The sequence below is a fragment of the Diabrotica undecimpunctata genome, chromosome 5 (genome assembly GCF_040954645.1).
Source record: "Diabrotica undecimpunctata isolate CICGRU chromosome 5, icDiaUnde3, whole genome shotgun sequence".
NCBI lineage: Eukaryota > Metazoa > Arthropoda > Insecta > Coleoptera > Chrysomelidae > Diabrotica > Diabrotica undecimpunctata.
Window position 1 is genome coordinate 138,223,027 of NC_092807.1, and position 18,584 is coordinate 138,241,610.

Here is an 18,584-nt window from a genome sequence, read left to right on the forward strand (position 1 = left end):
AATATACTAAGATGGACAAAAGAGCATAAAGATTGGACTCTGTTGCAATGGGATTCAATATAATGGAGTGATGAGTCCAGATTTGAAGTGTGTGTTGGAGATAGTTAGTAGAAGTCACGTCATTCTTCTTCTTCAAGTGCCCTCTCCGCTACGGAGTTTGGCAATCATCATTGCTATTCGTATCTTTGAAGCTGTTGCTCTAAATCATTGGTTAGATGTGCACTGGAACCAGTCTCTTATTTTGCGCAGCCAAGATATACGTCGTCTCCCCATGCTTCGTTTGTCCTGAATCTTTCCTTGGATAATTAACTGGAGCAATCGGTACTTTTTCCCTCTCATCACATGACCAATATATTCCAACTTTCTTCTCTTGATGGTGATCAACAGCTCCCGTTCTTTGTTCATTATTCGAAGAACTACACTATTTGTTACTTTGTCTGTCCAAGGTATTTTCAAAATTCTTCTGTATATCCACATTTCGAAGGCCTCTAGTTTATCGGTATTGCTCTTGTTTAAAGTCCAAGTCTCTACTCCGTACAGCAGTATCGAGAAGATGTAGCATCTAACCAATATAATTTTCAGGTTTAAGTTAATGTCATGACTTCCCAGAATGTCCTTCATATTAACAAAAGCAGCTCGAGCCTTTCCAATTAGCGTCATTAGCAGGAGACAATTCGCAGACAAATATTTGAATATTTTAGAAGAATCTCTTTTACCGATTATGGAACACTGTTTAACATCAGCGGAAGATTTTGTCTTCCAACAGTACGGCGCAGGTTGTCATACCTCAAAAGAGTGTAAAATGGATTGAAGACCATGGCATACTACTTCTGGAATGGCTTTCTAACAGTTCCGACTTGTCCCCGAAAGAGACTTTGTGGCGCGAAATGTCCGTCCGTCAATGAATCGAAGGAAAAATTGCTAGAAATATGGGATTCTTTGACATTACAATTTTGTCAGAACTTGGTAAAAACTATGCCTCGAAGAATTGTGGATGTTATTAAAAATTAAGGGGATGTAACTCAGTGGTAAACTTTCACATTTTTTTTTTTGTTAATATTACATATTCTCTTTTTTTTTTTAATTTATTATTATTCTGTTTAATCAATAGTTTTCATTACGTTATAAAATATTTTCTATAATTAGGAAATTCAAAAATGTTGTTAGATGCATTAAAACTTCTAAAATTTACGTTGCGTTTTTATTTTTGTTTTCTAAAATTTTATTTTATTATCAATCTAACGTTGGGCCAAATGATATGGAAAGGGGCTCGTAAATATATGGGTAAAAACCTTTTAAATGTAATTAGATTAACTTCGAATTACATCTTTCGTATTAAAGAACTAGGATGTTTAAGTTATAAACAGAATTGGTCACATTTTAACGTAGGACTCCAACCCCTAACTGGGGTTGCTAGTCCTTAGACGAAGTGAGGACTTGCAAGGCAATGTGTTAAAAGAACAAACCTCCGCATACAAAAATGTAGAGATTATAATTTAAAGAATTTCAGGTTATAAAGAAAAAAATCAAAATATAATTGATTTATTAAAAACAACAGAAATAGTAAAAAATATAACAAAAATAAAAACAATTTTCATAAAGGCCATGCGATCAATGCAAATTTAAAAAATTATTTTAATCACTCTCTTCAGATAATTCGGCATCTTCTTTAGGAATTAAAACTGTTTTCTTACGCTTGGGAACATATCCGGGACCTAGTTTTGATTTTCTGTACACTTCAATGGCTTTAATTTTGTTTCTTAAAGAAGTTGATTTATCCCTTAATCGTTGATGAATTACATCTTTAGTGTGTAAACTTCTTGTAGGAACAACTTTTTTGGACTTTGGTTTTTCCTCTAATACCTTCAAAACGTCTGTATTAATTTCGTTTACAATTCTAGCAGAATTCGAAGTGGTCGCTGTTAAAATTTTAATATCTTCATCTTCTTTTAGTTCTTGTGGTATATATTCAACGGAGGAGACAGGTTGGGGAACCATTTTCGGTTTTTTCTGTGCAGGATTATCGATTTTTATTTTCATTAGCTCGGTTTTCCGCTTTCTTCTGTTTTTCAGCTCTAATGCTAGATTTTCATAATCTTTAATGGCTTCCAGTTGATCCAAAGATCTATAATTACTCTCTGACTGTGATTTCTTATTAGACACTTTATTTTTGGTTTTGGGTTCCACTTCAGCCTGTTCTAAAACACATTTTGAATCGTTATCTCTTTTCCTTCTTGGAGCTGGCTTTCTCTTTCCTTCTTTAATTTGAGCAGTCTGTTTCCTCAACTTCTCTTTTTGTTTTGTTTTGTTGTTTAATTCTTCTGATGAATGTGACGTTTCATTTGGTTCTTTTCTTTTCTTTGCGGTTCTTTCTAGATGACTACTGCTAATTTCTTTTTCTAGTTGTACTTTTGCAGTATCTTGATCTGTTACTTCTTTACTTTTATACTTAATTGGGTCGATATCAGTTTCTTTAGTATCTTCGTTATTTTTATATGATTTCTCGATGTTTTTCTTTGATTTTGATTTGCTATTCTTACTAAATGATCGCTTTCCTGTGGCTAGTCGTTTTTCCTTTTCCAATTCGACCATTTCTTCAGCTATTAATTCATCTTGAGTTTTACCAAATCGATCTATTGCAGATTTAACTCTTTTACTTACTTTTCCTTCTATATTTAAAGGATCAACTTTAAATTTGGTTTTGAAGTAGTCTTTAATAGATTTTTGACTGTGGTTTTCTTCTAATCTCTTAATTATAGGATTTAATATTTCTTCGGTTTTTTTCATGGTCCAACCAAATTTTTGTTCCGCAAAAATGGTCAGACCTATAATATCAGGTTTACTCCATGAAAACGGGTCTTTGCTTGTTTCTATTTTGGGGTCCAAGTAAGCTTCGATAACTTGAGGATTAGGGAAGTGGTCTGCAAATGTTATATTCTTTAACTTATTTTTTAAAACTGATCGACCTGGACCTCCTGTTTTGCCCTTTAAATACCAAGATTTAAACTCTTTAAGTCCAGAGAGTAATTGGTGGTGCGATAAGGTAAATTCGTGTTGTTCCGATGGAGGAAAACTGGCTAATATTTCTAACGCAGTGACAGGTCCAACTCCTTGTATACCAGTCGTATAATCGCTACCCACCAGGAGTGCCAATAAAATCATTTGAAGCCTAGATAATTTGAAATGGTGTTCTATACTTTCTGATTTGAACTCCATAACGTATTTACTTTGATTGAAAAAATTTTTGTAAACTGTTTTACCACCAAATAACCAAATATCACTATCATCCGTTATTGTACCATTTGTAAGTTCTATTTCGTCTAAAAATGCACATTGTGCTTCCGCTTCCATCGGAGCTACTACATATGGTACTCCAAATAGCTCTAATAACTCCTAAAAAGAAAAAAAAGTATTAAAAACTAACCAAAGAATGAATGTGACAATTCTCTAATGAGAGCAAGTATCATTTGCAGGTTTTTCTTTAGCAAAAGCCTGCACTGACGTCCTAGACATAGCCTAAATTTTAGATAAAGTTTAGCATAAAGGTTTAAAACTACAAATTCACAACATTATTATCCTAAAATCACAAATGTAAATGTCTAGGCAATGCACTTGACATCCCCTGATATCACTGGAATAAAATGAAGGCTCAAAAGGACAAAACACTTTGGAATTGGATGAAGTATTTAGTATAAAACAAGAGCATGTATTCAATTTGCTTTAAAATTATTTTTGTATGTAGCTTTCATTTCGGAATTTCTAAGCCAACTTCTGGTTTTTGACAAGTAATGTGTGAGAGGCCTAAAATTTATATTAGAATCAGATTTTAAGTTTTTTCTGTTTTGCTGTATGGCTGTGAAAGTTGAACAGTATACTAACAGAAGAAACACATATGATTTTAAGATGCACGTCATATTCATGGGTACGAAAAGTTACCAACGATGAGGTACCTACTTCCGCGCATGAGTAAACAAAAAGAATTACTAAGCATGATCAAAGAGAGGAAAATACAATACTTAGGTCATGTGTTGAGAAGTGAAAGATATGAATTACTCTTAATCATATTGGAAAGTAAAGTACAGGGCAAAAGATCAGTAGAAAGACGTCAGAACTCGTGGCTGAAAGAAAGATGGCTTGACTGCTCATTCACAGAAATCTTTCACGCAGCAGTTTCCAAAGCTACAATTCCCATTTAGATTGCCAACCTTCGACAGGAGACGGCACAATAAGAAGTCATGTGGGGAAGAACAAAAAATCTTTTAGGTAGAAATTTAAAAATTATCTACGCAAATAAACATATTTGCTCTAAACAACCTTGCTTTGAGTTCGTATCTCTCCAGTAGTACTGAAAAAAGTGAACCTAATCTCACAGTAATTGATAGAAAAGATGGATTGATGTACAGAAAAGGATTTTACGGTAAAAGAAGCAATCAATATTGAGCATAATGAGAGGTACTATCACATGTTAAGGTGTTATTACGTAATATTTAATAGATATAATAAGATGGCACTATAGGACTGGTTCTTAATTTTAGGAAATCATCGATAAATTATAACTAGTAGCCATAACTACATGTTTTGTTATGTTTCCACTAATCAGACAGAGATCAAAATCATATTTTCTCCTAGTTCTTATCTTACGTAAATCTCGTATCTTACCGAACATATTTAATATTGTTTCAAATAACATCCTGCGTTGCCAGGTGTACGATAATTATCTTTTTGTCCGCAACATACAATAGTACCTATACCATAATAGATAATACGATAATTTCAGTCCATGCTATGATCATCCTCTTTAAGTTTTTATCTCGACCATCTCGTATAACATTATACAAACGTTGAAATGAAAACAAACATTTTTCGGGTGCTAAACTTAAACATATTAATGCAACGTAAGCAAAATAAAATTTAAATTAATGGATGAGTTAGAATGGGAACTTTTTCACTCATTTTTGAAATGGGTTTAGCAAAAATTTATGGAATTAAAAATTTTTTCCAAAGTGATAAAGTATTTATCACAAATTTACACAGCGAAAGGATGTTTAAACAATTGATCCTCAAGATATTAATGATTTAGATAGTGAATTGAAAGAGTATTCTAATCCACAAGATTATAAACGATGCAAAAGATAGATGACGAATCGAGAAATCTTCAACATTACCAGGATATTCCAATAGAATTCGAAAATCTCGATAAATTCTATTTTACAGGGGATCAAATAAAATATTTTGACGGCAATCCTCTATTTGCCAATTTGAGTGACTTTGAAATTCTAACGTAAGTTGTGAAAGACAATTTTCAAAAGTAAATTTAATTAAGACGAAGTAGAAACCACTTGGCAACACAACATTTATTCATTCATCCCGATCAGTTCATCTTCAAAATGGATGGGTGAATTTTACCTGAAATACTGGTTAAAACAAGAAATACAACATATGCTTATCGAAATGGACGTCATCCAACAAGATGGTCGAGCGACATCAAGCGCTCAAGACTGGAAGCAATGGAATTATTTACGGCATGCTCATGTTGAACAGTGGACTCAAAACGGCTAATGGTGATAATCACGATACACAAATACTGGCATGCTGCTCAAGGAATAGAAATGTGTACTCTGACGCGCATGACGTCACCTGCAAAGCAACAGTACAGGGTACTACGGTGTTCGAGATGTAGGATTCCCTGTCCTGGTAGATAAATTGTTTTTACAAATTAATCACCCCTGTGATGTCTTTAAATATTTTTGTTTTTGCAGATCCTCCATATTTGATTAAACTTGCCCGAAACTTGCTTTAGAGACTTTGAAAAGGCCTTTGACAAAGTACGCCACAATAAACTCAAAAAAATCCTGGAGGGTAAGAACATCGACACCAGAGACATACAAATAATATTAAATCTGCACTGGAATCAGCGAGCTAATATAAACATAGAAGACCAAACATCGGACGAAATAGGAATACGTAGAGGAGTACGACAGGGTTGTATATTGTCACCGCTCTTGTTTACTATCTACAGCGAACATATATGCCAAGAAGCTCTCTCACATGCAAACGAAGGGATAATAATCAATGGAAAAGTTATCAATAACATTCGATATGCTAACGATACTGTGATAATGGCAAGAACAGCGGAAGATCTACAACATCTAGTTGAAAGTATGAATGAGATATGTAATAACTACCGCATAAGGATGAACGTCAAAAAAACCAAATATGACCTTCAGTAAGAATCCAATACATGACGCTAGTATCACAATAAACGGTACCCAACTCGAAAAAGTAAGCGAATACAAATACTTGAGAACCCTCATCAATGAAATTTATAGAAGCTCACTACTTGGAGGAGGATCATATAATTGACGATGACGTTTTGAAAGTCCCATACAATTATGAGGTGAAAGAAAAAATTCATGGGGACTCTTTGAAGTATGTTGCTGGTTTTGTTGCATACAAATTCAAACATAAATATAGTTTAGGAAACCCTACAAAAATTTATGAGACATGAGACAGAAAGTCTCTAGATGTTCTCTTTTGGACCCAAACGAAGAATCGTGGGAAGCTACACTAAAAATGGAATCACTGTTTTGTACAATCCATGGAAGCTCTTTATCAAAAAACCTAAAATCTTTCAACAGCTGGCTCAGAAAACTTTAGCTCAGCTTGAGAATACCATTTGAGGTACTCCTATGTCTCAGTAGGACACGCACATAATATGTAAGATTAAGAGAAATGTACAGACAGATTAGTTTCAGTAACTATTAAAGAAAACTCAACAAAAATATGTAAAAGTTTGTTAACTTAAGAAATAAATTTTAATAATGTAGTATAAAATATTCAATAAATCTTTATTATCAATTGTCGACCGGATTCAATACTGAATGCTAATGAATGAGCTAATGTTGGAAAATGCAAGTCAAAGTTCGAAAATATTTTGTAACACATTCATTTAAAACAATTTTCTCTAATTTTAAATGTTCAGGTAATATATTCATTTTAAACTATTTTCTCTAATTTTAAATGTTAACTAAGTGATTCAGAAAGTGTTTTTAATATTTAACCATTCTACATACTTTCTTCAAAATACACGATTTTGGAAATAGTTCAATAATGAATCCGATCATCGAAAGACGTATAAAATAGAATTAATTTTTATGCTTACTAATTGAAAATACATTATGTTCCTACATTAATATGAATATACACACTTTATGTAGCGAAAAGCCGAAAAAAGTTTTTTTTATTTTCCAATAATCAGAAAACCTACACCCAAGAAAAAATAAAAAATTAGGGAGTTTTTGTAACTACCTAACGTAACGTATCTCCCTATACGCAAAGAACTAACGTATTGAAGAAGATGAACGTTAAATTGAGAGTTAAAGTTCTGCACGCAACGTAACGATGGTCTTGTCCTTGTCATTTAACCCTATTTTTGATATTCAAAATAAATAACAAATATTTTCATAACAATTTTTAATTTTTGAGATGGACGCGATATTATTAATTGCTATGACTATATTGACGATGAAGAAGACGAAGACATAGAAGATGCCCTTCTTCTCCACATCTTGCACGACTATACGGCCGCTTGAATTTTGATACCATGTCTGATATAAAATGTAAAAATATTTTTCGCTTTTGGATTAAATTCCACCTTTCTGGTGGAAAGTTGGAATGGATAATCGTAAGGGTTCTTGCCTACGACTACCTTCAACAAGAACAAATCATCTTCATTGGTGAAGTGAAGTCGTTTCTACTGCGTTCCATTATTTATAAAAATCAAAACAAATATACTTAACCACAAATGTGAAAAAACACGTACCACGTATGCTTATGAAATGTGAATGTTGATATTTTGGTAATCGGGTAAGATCCCCTTGTGCATTGGGTTACCTTCGTATACCAGCCCGTTACGGTAATACGTATCTAGATACGTTAGTTCAACCATTAATGCGCATGCTTATGTCAAAAAGATACGTTACGTATACGTATTTGCTTGCACAAAAACTCTCTATTGTAAACTATACATCTTATAATATAATGCCAAATATTCATGCTTGTAACTATATATTTGATTGCCTATATATTTGATATTAACCGATTAACAGGGCAAGCGTTAGTGTTCTAATAGAAACTTTGCTTCGCAAGTGACGTTACACGGTGCGAGAGAGATAGAGCTAGCGTGCGCAATAGCATACCGGTATTTGTGTATCGTGGGTTATGATGATATCTCCTAATTACAATATTACATATTAATAAATATGTACTTGTTGAGTAGATTGTAAACTGTAATAAATAAAAAAATTATGTAACTATATTTACCTGAGCCTCCTGATACATTTGATCTGTTATATTGTTTGCCAATCTTTCTTTGTTGGATTTTTCTTTTAGAAGATCTATTTTTTCACGTTGATATGTATCTTTTAATTGTTGCATTTCTTCTACTGTTAATTCGGGAATTTTTAGATCATCTTTAGGTGGATTCTGAATATGTTCTTTATCGTTAGTTATTACTTTATTTGCATCTACTTTTAAGTCTATTATTTTGCTTGTTATATTTTCATCTTTATCTTCTTCAATTATTTCTTGCATCTTACTTGTGTTTGAATAATCTGTATCTAATGATTCTTCTGATTTATTAACAATTTCCTGAATGTACGAATCGCTTTCAGATCTGCTTGTGTCGTGCGTCTCGGTAGAAGTATCCTTAACATTATTTTCAACATTTTTGAATGACGGATCTGGCATATTCACTTCGAGTATATTATCCTTGCTACAAGCAGAAGTAGAATTATCCATTTGATCACCAGCTTGTTTATCAAAAATATCATCAAAAAGATCATCAAGACCATCCTGCTTTATTTTATTTGGATCTATAACAATTTCAATAGGTTGACGCAGAATTCCATCATCTGAATCTCCACTATCTGACATAACTTCTACTTCATCCTTAATGTCTTCAGATTTCTCAATAATTTCTTTATGAGATTCAATTGATTTTTCTGGATTATCCACAATCTTAATTGGCTGCTGCCCATCATCTGATTCTCCACTCTCTGACATAACTTCTACTTCATCTATAGTATCAGATTTCTCAATAATTTGCGTTTTAATTGGTTTTTCTTTAAAATCATCTACATGCTTAATAGTTAGCATTGATTCTTGTACTCTAGTTTCTGGTACGTCTACTACAGTTTCCGAAACAGCTAAAATTCTTTTTTCGTTTTGTAATGATTTTATTGAATGACTGTTCATCTCATTTAATTTTATATTCTTAAAAGTTGGTTTCGAAGGAACTTTTTTATTTGTCATCAGAATTCTATCTATTTCTGCAGGTGTTAAACCACTATACTCCATCATATAATTTTGAGCTGAAGACATCTTTTTATGTAACGCTTTTTTAGATTTCGGCGTTGGTAAAAAATCATCACCACCTGAATCAGATTCAGAATCTTCATCATTGAAATTTTCTAAAAATGTATGCTTGGCTTTTTTGTTTTGAATTGACTGATCACCTTCAAGAGATAACTGAATAGCCAGCTTTAGCTCCTCTTCTTCTTCTATATCAGCTTTTGATTTTTTATATATTTTTGGTTCTTCAATTTTAGAAGTAGAAGGAATCTCCTCAAGGGATAATTGTATGGCTTTCTTTAGTTCTTCTAAAAAGAAAGAAAAAATGATAAGATGATAGAACATCATGAACAAACATGATAAAACATTGAAATGTATTTTAAAATTTCAAAAATACTCAAAATATACCATACTGAGCACATATGTTGCAGATGTTGCAAGAATGGAAGACGGCAGGTGTACAAAAAAATTGCTTGAGTTGAGCACAAGCGAAGCCAGGAAAGACAAAGAACCTCAACACGATGAACCAATGGTCTCAAAACAATTGCGACCAATTGGATAGCAGATATGCAGAAGAGAAATAGATGGAAATAATTACTATTTAAATGGGAATAAGCCACAATTAAAGGTTAAAGTAAGTTTATTGACTTTTCAATTTCCACTTCGGAAATCGTTCTCAAAATACAAACATTAGTAAATTGTTTTTACTAATTTTATAATTAAAATACAAATTTAATAATGTTTGTATTTTGAGAACGATTTCCGAAGTGGAAATTGAAACGTCAACAAACTTACTTTAACCTTTAATTGTGGCTTATTCCCATTTAAATAGTAATTATTTAAAATGCCACAAGAAAATAGCTTCAGAACAATAATAGATGGAAATATCTAAAGGAGGCCTATGTTCAACAAAGGACAAATCAGGGCTGATTGCAATCCACGCAGGTTGGAGTAGACTTTTAAACAGTGTTGCAAAATTTCTGTTACATCATTCGTCCTAAAATATTAGTCGAATAGATACATGAGTGAACATAATATTTAAATCCACTACAGTTTATTGTAGAATGAAAATTAATATTGCTCCAACAAAACTTACATGAAGTAATTATGTAACTGTTATTTTTTAAACGATTATATCATTACTTGATTAATTAACAAAAAACAGTGAATTGAGAAACTGATATGTGATAACAGCGTGAGCTAAATAAATAACACACTTCAGTAGACAGACAGATAGTATAAACGGTGTGCCCCCTCTACGATTGCATGATTTCCCCTCAAAAGAATAGGCGGAGGTTATTTGTACATTATGTTTACGGTCTATCTATTTGATCATGCCCATAGATAAATAATATAATATTAGAAAATGTATATTGTGTCAAAAGTAATACAGATCTTCTGTTGGTTTACAGCTTTTCATTTTATTTTATTATCTTTAACTTTCGTTTGTATTTATTCTTAGTAATTGTCATGTAAGTTGGTTATTTGGTTTTTAAAGTTTAGTTTTAGTTACCTATTGTGGGATTGTGGGAAAGAATTTTTATTTTGTGCCAGAAAAACATGGTGAATTATTGTTTTGTACCGTTGTGTACAAATCATGGAAAAATTACAAAAATGCATAGGATTCCATGGATGATGATAGTAAGTTGGCACTGAAACTCAAACTATTTTCTTGTTTAAAAATTTTCAGGAAGCAAACAATAGTATTTAACATTTTTTGGTTTTGAAATTATAAATGTAATAAATATTATGTAATTAGTTAATAACTGTTTTATCTTAAACAACAAATAAATACACGTATATCTAGAAAAAATTGTGGTTTTTTTATATAACCTTTTATTTTTTAATAATATATGTGAGATTATTTCATCGGAAAATAATAAGATATTTTCAATTTTCCAGTCAACTTTAATTAGTAACGAAATAGCCCGCAAGAGGCGCTAAAGGGTATGGGGAAAGGGATGTCAATTTGAATTTCCCGCCAAATGATGATTAGTAATGACTCCACTCGCAAGTGGTGCTAATAAACGAAAGTTATACATTGAGTTGCCTATCTATCTGTATATACTGTATTATTTATCTATGTATTTGATTTTTAGCTGTGGTGGTAAAAGGTTGAAAACAAATAATCAATATGCCAAGCGTATATTTTCAAAAAGAAAAGATTCAAATGGGAACCATTCTGCAGTAGAAATATTACAGTTATTTATTGCTGCTTTTGAAAATAGCCCAATTCCGACAGATAAAACAGTTCGATCAATTATTAGAAAATTTAGGTTGCATAAATACCTGTATGAAATGTCGTCCAACGGATCAACCACCATCAAAATAAATCTCTGTCGGACGCGAAATGCAAGTTTGTTTAACTGCTGAAGAAACGCCTTGTTCGAATAGACAAATTGCGGACGAAGTTCACCTAAAGGAGAGAACTGTAAGGAATATTTATTTTAAAACGAAATGGATGCAATTACTATAAAGTGCCACCCAAGAACTTTTTCCAGACGATCATTTTAAACGTATGAAAATTTGTGAAACTATGATGGAGAAATCGAATAAGAACAATAACTTTTTTAAAAATGTTTGTTTTCCGAAGAATCTTCATTTACAATCCATAAACTCCATAACCCATCACAATACCCAAACAAATTAAATGTGTGGACAGGACTCTATAACGATAATATAATTGGTCCATTTTTTATTACGGGAAATCTGAATGGACGTAAGTATCTAGATTTATTCTATGAGCATCAGGCAGTGGCGAAGGAAAGTATCCGACAGGGCAGAATGGAAGAACATTGTTAAGCAGGCTAAGACTCACAAAGGGTTGTAGCGCCATCAGAAGAAGATCTAGATTTATTACGCAATCAGATTATTTCAGCAGTTCGAAACCTTGCAGTCAATTTCGACGATGTTTGGTTTCAACAGGATGGTGCCCATGCAGCACATAATGCAATCCAAGGTACAAATTATTTGGATTTTGTTTAGCGCAAAATGGTGGTTTGCTCGAACATTTAATTGATTAGAGATTTTTTTTTTAAATTCCATTAATTTTAATTTATTTATTTAGAATAATTTTTTTAGTTGTTTTTTTTATAAAAATAATATTTTTGTTTAGTTAATATTAAGTTAATTATTGTTTTATTTCCAAGCTACCACAGCTAAAAATCTACAAAAATTGCATTTTGTGCTCGAATATAAGTGTTTGAGTTTTTCTTAAGGTTTACCAACGGAAAGTTGGCGACGAAATAATTTTATGCAAAGAACTACACACTCCTCGTCAGTGTCTGATAATTACTGAATGCCGGATAGCCGGTCGCATCTTGGCACCCCGCACTGTGAAGGAAGGAGTTGCTTACAATTTTACAACTCCTCAGGGGAATACGCGTTGTTGCTACACATCAATTCCTCCAAAGTTTTTTTTGGAACAATATTAATTTTCGTTCTACAATGAACTGTAGTGGATTTAAATATTATTTTACACTCATGTATCCGACTAAAACTTTACAAGGAAAGATGTAACAGAAATATAGCTACACCGTTTAAAGTCATACCTACTCCTTCGACATGGTGACTGCTTCTCACTTCTATTTAAACAATTAAGTGTTATATTTGTTCACCATATTGAATAACGTATACGGTAGTTGAAAAATTGCCATATCAATATATTTATATTACGTACCTTCTTCTGTTTCTTCTTCCATAATGACTGGCATCTCTTTATTTTTTGAATCTGCCTTTTCGGCTTTCTTAATCTCTTCTTGAATATCTTTAATATATAAATACCTAGTTTTATCATCAGAAGCAATTCTTTTTCCTATATTAGAATCGTTTGTAGTCTTAATTCCCTGATCTTTGAGAAGAGATTCTAGTTCTGCCAAAGATAAAGACATTCCTCCCATTTCTTTGGACACTTCATCTAATGCCGATTGAACTTCTTTTCTCTTTAGCAGCCGTTTCATTTGGTAAGATGAAAAGTCATCACTTTGTTTAGGAAGCTGATGAAGTTTACCCCATGAGTTTTGTTTTCTAGTTTCTTTTAAATCTGTTAATATATCATGTTTTACCTCTAAAGGTAAAGACTTAAAATAATGACTGGTGGTATCAATAGTATGTAGATCCCATTGTTTTGTAGGACTTGAGTCTGTGGTCGTAGTTTCAGAACTCTCGTCTAATTCGTCATCTGTTGAAGACAATACGGATTCAAATTCTTCTGTTGGTGGAGCATAAAGATTGTCATATTTTCCACTAGACTTTTTTATGACTGGTAATGACGCTTTGGTTTTTTCTGATAAAACTTTACTTATTGCAGTATGTTTCAAAAGTGTACTCAGAAGTTGTTTTTGAAGTCTGTCTGCTTCGGAAGCATTTTTTGATTTATACTGATTTCTTTTAGCCTGAAATAAACAAAATATATAGGATAACTCATGACGTGTGACTACCATGAAATATCGATATAATTAAACTTTATTTGGTATTGAGGAAGAGTAATAAATAGATGTCAAGTGACCATTTGTAGGAATGTTCCTTTTTATAGACATACCTACCATTTATTGCATTAATTTTTTTATGACTAATATGCACTCTAGATGCGCCCATCTTTGAAGTTGTACTATCATGACGTGTTTTACACGTTAAGTGCCAGGACGGCAATCGGCGACTGAGACTAAACCATAGACGTATATATTAACTTAGACTGAGCATGCCAGTCACAAGCAGTGACAACATCTTTTGCGGTTGTTCGATCTGTTTCTCTCTAGCACATTGAAACTCCCCACTCGTTCTCTCCCAAACAAAAAGAGAAGCTACTATACTTACTTGATATAAGATAGAGACACAACAACAACAACAAAGATGGTGTCGTCACTTAGCTCTACAGACTGCTCGGTCTATGTTAATATATACTCACCACCCCGTAGTGGTCATCTGTGACTGACTTAAACGATTAATAATTTCGGTTCTGACAGGCCAGATGACCGCTATAGCATGCAGTTAAACTATTTCATATGATCGATGTGGCCCTCTGCAACAGGAAACTTACATTGGGTTGTATTTTAGTCTACATTATTTATTGAGTATTTAATTTTAATGCATTGAAAATCTCTGATTATTTTTTTATTTTATCCATAATTTCTATACATATTGCTAATCAAGCATAACCCGAAAGAATGCCTAGGTATTTATATCAATAATGGTAAATGTAGAAAACCTTTTCTATTGTATTCAGATTTTTTACAGCGTGTGGAAAGCAAATATAGAAAGCTTAAGTCAAATTGAAATTTTAATTATAAACAAAATTTCATCCATTCACTTCATCATTTTGTTTATTGTTTCGTTGCAATTATATAAACATATTAAAATAGTTTGTCCACATAAGCATTTTGCGTACATATTTAAAGTGTATACTACTCCCCCAATACCAAATACAGTGTACATACAGAACATAAAAACAAAATATAATTATATATCTATAAAATATATATCAACTGGCTACCTGACTAGAGAAATAACAGTCAGGCAAGAAGTAGTCTGTTTTGATAGAAAAACACTACAATGATCTAGATATACTCATCAGAACCACACATTTTGAAATTGCTCTCTTTCTACAGTTCTCTTGTAATTGCCAGATATTTAATACCTTCGGGTATGATTATCTAGAATATTTTGAGAGTAACTGTCAGAAATTTACAACATAAAATTCCTACCACTCATTATTAAGAGCTGAAATAAACTTACTTGAGAAGAGTTTTTTAATTGAAAACAAGAAAGAATAATCATGAATATCGGAAGTGTATATTCATTAATTTTGTTTAAAAATTTTTGGAAAGGTATTGAGTGGTGCATGGAGGTAATATCATATTATATGTTAAAATTTTAAAGCAAAATTTTACTTTCGTACTGTACTTCAACATTTTACAAAACTACAAATTATACTGCATATACAAGAAAATAAATGTAATAATAACCTAAAAGTGTTTAAGCTATGAAGATAATGTAGCAGGTAATGAAAGTTCCAAAATTAGTGATGATCCAATTACAAATTTCAAAGAATTATATGAAAATTTAACACTTAGTTTTCTGCAAAAGTTAACTAAGCACTAAACCACCTCCTTAATCACATGAGATAGCTCCCAAAGTGTAGTTAGACCAACCAATACCTTTATTTTGGTATAGGAAGTATCTCAGACAAATTCTACGAAAATTAATCTATAGGGAAGAACACTTGCAATGGAATGGATTCCAAGGATTCATGGAGTATATTCTGGGTTATATAAAAACCTTCCTACCTTCATGATTTTCTAAATAGCCATCCAGCCAACTACAAAGGATGCCAATTCTATCATAACTTATTCAAGCCAAACAATGCCAACAATCATATGAATATTCAACAAAACGCTAACAATACAACAACTAGACCTACAATGCGTACAGCAACATCAGTGCCTCTAACCCATTACCCAAAACAATCGCAAGGCAGCTATGCTAATGCAGTAAGAAATGGTACTGAACAACAATCAAACATTAATGATATGATGAACAAATTCTTAGAGGAATTCAAAAACATGTTCCAATAATTACTACAACAAAACAGCATGGTCCTAAACATGCTGACAACGCTTATATCTAAAATTCAATAGCTTCATTAAAATAGCAGGGTGGAATGCCAATGGACTTTCAAAGCACAAAAATGAGGTTGAGTTATTTCTACTACACAACGAAATTGACATTCTGTTAATAAGTGAAAGCCATTTCACAAGTTAAACTTACTTTAAGATATCTCACTACACAACCTATTACTCAAACCACCCAGACAATACAGCCCACGCTGGATCAGCTATTCTGATAAAAAATACTATTAAACATGCAGAACTACCAAAGTATGCTGAAAATTGCTTGCAAGCTACAGTTATCAAAGTCAGTATGAGGTCTTACGAACTAACAGTCGTAACAGTCTACTGTCCACCCCAATACAACTTAAAAAAAGAAGACTTCAAAAAGTTCTTCGAAAATCTAGGACATAAATTTATTGCAAGGGGAGACTTCAACGGCAAACATATATTATTTGGATCTCGTCTCACAACAACTAAAGGCAGAGAACTAGTAAGCTTAATACATGAAAACAACTACCACCCTTGGCAAAAGGCTCTCCTACATACTGGCCAACAGATCCAAACAAAACACCTGATCTGCTGAATCTATTTATCACTCAGGACATCTCTCCTGGTTACATGGAGGTCATGCCGAACTATGATCTCTCATCTGGCCACTCGGGCTGGACAAAATAACACACAAGATGATGAAGGAACTACCAGATAAAGGAATCATACTGATTACTCTCATCTTCAAAGCTATTCTACGATTAAACTACTGGCCAAAGCTCTTTAAAACCGCTGAAATAATACTAATCCCAAAAGCAGGAAAAAATCCAAACAAGGTTTCATCATATAGGCCAATAAGCCTACTACCAGTCGTATCCAAAATACTTGAAAGGTTACTGTTACAAAAAATTAACTCAGACCCCAATACGGAGGAATGGATACCCAACCACCAATTTGGCTTTCGAAAAAAACACTAGACAATACAGCAGGTTCATAGAATAGTACACACCATAAATTCTGCAATGGAAAGCAAATACTACTGCACAGCTGCTTTTCTAGATATTAGTCAAGCCTTTGATAAGTTTTGGCACACAGGCATGATTTTCAAAATCAAGAAATATTTACCCATCACTTACTTGAACCTGTTAAAATCCTATCTGAGTGGGAGAGAATTCCGAACAAGAGTGAATGAAAGTAATTCCAATAATTTTCTTATAAAATCTGGTGTTCCACAGTGCAGCATTCTTGGACCAATATTATATGTGCTATACACAGCAGATCTACCCTCCACTAATGAAACCATCACTGGCATGTTTGCAGATGATGCTGTCATCCTTGCAGCTGACGAAAATCCAATTATAGCATCTAAAATTCTACAGGTACAACTGAATGAAATCGAGACATGGTATTACAAGTGGAGAATTAAAATGAATGAAACAAAGTCAGTCTAAGTGACTTTTACCTTGAGAAGAGACCCGTGTCCCCCAGTTTCACTTAACAAAATCCAACTTCCCCAATCCTCTAGCACTAAATACCTAGGAATACATCTTGACTCAAAACTCACCTGGAAAGAACATATTCTTAACAAGAGGAAACAAATTGACCTAAGAATGAAAGATCTTAACCTATCTGGACTTATGGAAACAAAAAAATATATATTTTCTAAATAGTTAGTAATACCTAGTTGGTAAGAATGGTATCAAATATTTTAAAGGTGGTAAGATGACAATGATGGTAAGTCTTTGAACAAGTTAATAGTGGTATAATTTTTAAAATTGCTAATAATAATGAAATATAAGCAAAAAAGGGTAACTTCTTTCAATATGATTAGTGTATAAAAGTCTATAACATATTGGTAATTTAAATTTATATGCCGTAAAAAGGTAACAGATCAATATAAAATAATTCAATTAAGTGTATTCTAAATAAATAAAAATGAATAGCTTATACTGAAAGAAAATAAGTCAATCTTTTTATTAAACGATAAAAAAGATTGACCACACCACAGTGATCTACACATTTAAAATTATAAAGCATACCAAGTACATAAACTGTATAACATCAATACTGTAAATGAGTTTGTTCTAAATAGAATTAGATTTTAAAAAATTTTGTAGATGAAGTACTGGATGCATCATAATAGAAATGTTTCTCTAATGATTCATTTTAAAATGGATTTATTTTTGGGGACAAAGTTATGGTAAGTCTTACAGGTCTATAAATGATAGAATATTTAATTGAAATTAAAAACTTACAATAGTTTGACGTTTAAGAGCTGGAACTCCTCCATCAAAAACAAATATAGGTTTAATTTTAAAATACAATAATTTGCAAACTCTGTGATATATCCCCAATAAATGAGCATTTGGAATAGGAGCTCCTTTATGATCCTGGAATCCCTTAATTGCCTGATGCAACCAAATGGAAACATCTAAATAATAACATTATTATTCAATTAGCAAACGATAAAAACACTGTGTAAGTACCTACTGCTAGAACTTTATTTTCAAGTGTCTCTAGTGGTATTGGCTTTCCAGATGATTCAATTAACTTCCAAAGGCCATGGACCCCCATATTACTTACGAAACTTGTTAAAAAATCTTCAGAACCTCAAAAATCTTTATTTTCCCACGGTCG

The 18,584-nt window shown here is 32.4% G+C and overlaps 1 protein-coding gene across 2 annotated transcripts; it reads right to left on the bottom strand.

Annotated features, from left to right (window-relative positions):
- Window positions 1-1,526: 1,526 nt before the first annotated feature.
- Window positions 1,527-18,574, bottom strand: LOC140441855 (DNA excision repair protein ERCC-5-like). Of its 2 annotated transcripts, XM_072532805.1 has the most exons (5): window positions 18,434-18,574; window positions 18,203-18,378; window positions 13,031-13,745; window positions 8,323-9,659; window positions 1,527-3,393 (listed from the first exon to the last, which is right to left on the bottom strand). In XM_072532805.1, exons 1-5 carry the CDS (start codon window positions 18,519-18,521, stop codon window positions 1,636-1,638), a joined length of 4,074 nt encoding a protein of 1,357 aa, XP_072388906.1. In that variant the 5' UTR covers window positions 18,522-18,574; the 3' UTR covers window positions 1,527-1,635. The 2 variants fall into 2 exon arrangements, with proteins under 2 accessions (XP_072388906.1, XP_072388907.1); XM_072532806.1 differs by lacking the exon at window positions 18,203-18,378 and having other exon boundaries at window positions 18,438-18,566.
- Between the last annotated feature and the right edge of the window lie 10 nt (window positions 18,575-18,584).